The following is a 2953-nucleotide window of genomic DNA, read 5'->3' as shown; positions in this document are numbered from 1 at the left end:
GGTGGTCGAAATTTGCGCTAAAGGAGTTTGCGGGCGACAGCTCGTGATAAAATGAATTCAGCAACCCAGTATTGAAGAAATATAGCCAGTAATATTGACCTTAGTTAAATTTAAACATTAAGACCTTTCATGTATATTTAGAAATATCAATTTCCGCCGTAACAAATAAAAGTGTAGCTCAATTTAATGACCAAATTAACTATTCTACTTGTATTTATATCCAACTTCCGTGTGGCTAAAACTTCACTGAAGTAATTAATAAAAGCAAATCGAATCAAAGGTTGTTTATAAATACCGCTCTTAAAGTTATCAAGGGACTTAAATTTTTCAACAGAGTAAGTAATAAATATTGAGACTTAGCATAAACTTTAAGACTTGTCAATTAGATTTCTTGATGCAATCATAAAAAAACTCAAGTTTTTTAAACAAAAAAAAAAAATAGTCATCAAACCACAAAGGTTTGATACAATATTAATATTTAATTGCCTAAATAATAATTAGCTTGTTTGCAGTAACAAACTACATTAGGTTTATGCATCGACTCTGTTGTGGTTTTAAGACACTGATCTAGTTGCATTCAGAAGGTTATAAAAAATAGTTTGTTCGTAAGAATAATACTACGTATGCATTAATGGATGCAAATATTATGCATTGTTATGCATCCGTGATGGAATTTAGATTAAGAAAATAGCTTAAGATCGATGAGGTGGACAACTTCCGTAATTTGCGCGACATTTAAAATTGTCGACCATGAAAAAAAAATTTGAATTAATCAGCTTAATCTATGATTAGGAATAAGAATTTTAACCCCGAAAATCAAAACTAAATTTGAGGATTATTAATAATAATCTAGTTTGCAAAAACTACAAAATTTAAAAGTGAAATTTTTCACTTCAAAACGTTATGGTTCTCAGCAGTTTAAAGGTATTTTTCCGGTTCGGAAACGTCCATAACTAGTCGATGTCGTCACCAGTAGATCGTACGTAAGTTAAGCCTTTCTTAATTTACGATGTCTCAAAAAAATTCAAATAATTTAAGAATTAACAAATTAGCAATAGATTCGACTAACACCCAAAATTATAGAAGTCCTGATTACTTTTCATAGTTTTCTTACTTTGTTTTTACATAATGAATTTAACAAAAATAAATTACAAATAGGGTCTTTAATTCTTTGTACACGTTTTATCAATTTGTGAAAAATTGACGAACTAAGAAACATTTGTCTATATTAAGAAAAAGCCTTGACATATACGGAAATCTCGGAAACACAATAATCTTAATTTAAAACAATCATTTGTGAACATTGTTTCCAGCCAAAATCCGAATAGGCGTTATTAACTATCGAAATCTATTAATTAACTTAACTTAACTTAACGTATGTACTGAGTACACAAAATCTTACATGTAAAATTTATGTGAATTTGCCGAAAAAAACGAAGTGACCTGCCTTTACTAAATTTACATACCTTCCCTCTCTTCTTTATAAATAAAGGACAGGAAGGGAACGAGGACAAAAATTGTGCCTTCAAACAGCCAATACCGCAAATAGCCTAATGATTTGGAGAACGGACAAAAATTAACAAAAATCCTATAATATTAATAAAAAAAAACACGCACGAAATTCAGACGAAACGCTGAACTTCTTGCATTTTTTGGCTGTCTTCTGTTTGGTCAGTATATTACAGGGCGTGCCAACCAACAAGTGAAAAAGATTATTTCAGGCTCTACCATTCTTGACACAACTAAAACCTTTGTAGTTTCAAACAAATATCTGAATTATTTAATTACAAACATTAATACCGTATTTATAATTACTTGCTCTTAAAGTTATGGTTATAATTATGTCACTGATGCAAAAATTAACACCACGATCACCAAAATCAAGTTATCGTAAGTGATATTAAGCGATAAAAATATTTAATGTTCGTATTAATATTCAGAACTCGCCTGAAACGTAGTATTCATTGAGATAATAATTATGGTTAAATATAACAAAGATTCTTTATAATACAAGCTTAATATTAAGCTTGTAAATAAATTTGTCTGATAGTAAGTCTTATTCATTTTTGGTAACAATTACTCGTTCTCGTTTGTGATAACATTAGCGTATGGCATAGATCATGCCGTATAAATGTCACCGTAAAATTATGAACATCGTTTCTTTCTAAATTGCGATGATGGACCGGTAGGAATGGCGCTACTATCCTGCTTAGTTTGGTCAGAAATAAATTACAACCTACTTAGACCCGGAAAATAATACAAAACCTCAACATAATAGAACCCTCTCACGGATGACAAAGATTTTGTGTAGGTTTCAGCAATGAAAACTCACAGAAAAGTTGACAGGATAGGTTATTGATAAGTAATACTAAGCAAAGTTCAATTAGTTGCTATTTTAAATGCAATTCGAGGAAAATACTTACAAACGTGAACCCTACGCCGATACAAACGAGATAGCCCCAGCCACCGTCAGGAGGCAGAAGTTCCTTCTTGCTATGCCTGGTCTCCGTACCTTCAAGGTGAGCGAATGCTTCATCCATTTTAATAAATCTTTTGACACTGAACAGTCCAGTTTTTTGTTCCTAAATTTGCACTTTATAAGCTGGAAACGCTCATTTTAATTCGACATGATTAAAAGCTATGCTATTATTAATATTGTTTTAAAATATTCGCATTTTATTGCGGATACAATTTCCTTTTCGCGCACGTCTTGCCCGTACTGTTTCTGTCACCGCATTGAATTTGGATCTCTTTACTGTCGGCCAAAATAAGCCTCATTCTACATGTCAATAAGCTCCCATTGTCACGGACGCATTTTAAACGCGCGATAATAAAAAGTTGAAATAGAACGAAATGCACATTCATATACCTCTCATATGACAGCGTCTTTAAAACGCCACGTTTTTTATCACGCAGTATTACAATTTGAGCGCTGAGCGAACGGAAAAAGGTT

General features: G+C 32.0%; 1 protein-coding gene across 2 annotated transcripts in view; it reads right to left on the bottom strand.

Moving 5' to 3' along the window:
- LOC106100641 (monocarboxylate transporter 13) overlaps positions 1 to 2722 on the bottom strand; it is a 14388-nt gene extending 11666 nt beyond the window's left edge. For both annotated transcript variants that reach the window (XM_013279585.1, XM_013279586.1), the window contains exon 1: positions 2424 to 2722. In XM_013279585.1, coding sequence (XP_013135039.1) covers positions 2424 to 2540 — 117 coding nt within the window. In that variant the 5' untranslated portion in view covers positions 2541 to 2722. The remainder of the gene's footprint in view (positions 1 to 2423) is intronic.
- Between the last annotated feature and the right edge of the window lie 231 nt (positions 2723 to 2953).

This window comes from Papilio polytes, unplaced genomic scaffold, assembly GCF_000836215.1.
Source record: "Papilio polytes unplaced genomic scaffold, Ppol_1.0 DF824047.1, whole genome shotgun sequence".
In the NCBI taxonomy this organism is placed as follows: Eukaryota; Metazoa; Arthropoda; class Insecta; order Lepidoptera; family Papilionidae; genus Papilio; species Papilio polytes.
Note: the sequence above shows the minus strand (reverse complement) of the source record. Positions and strands in the feature narration are given on the sequence as shown.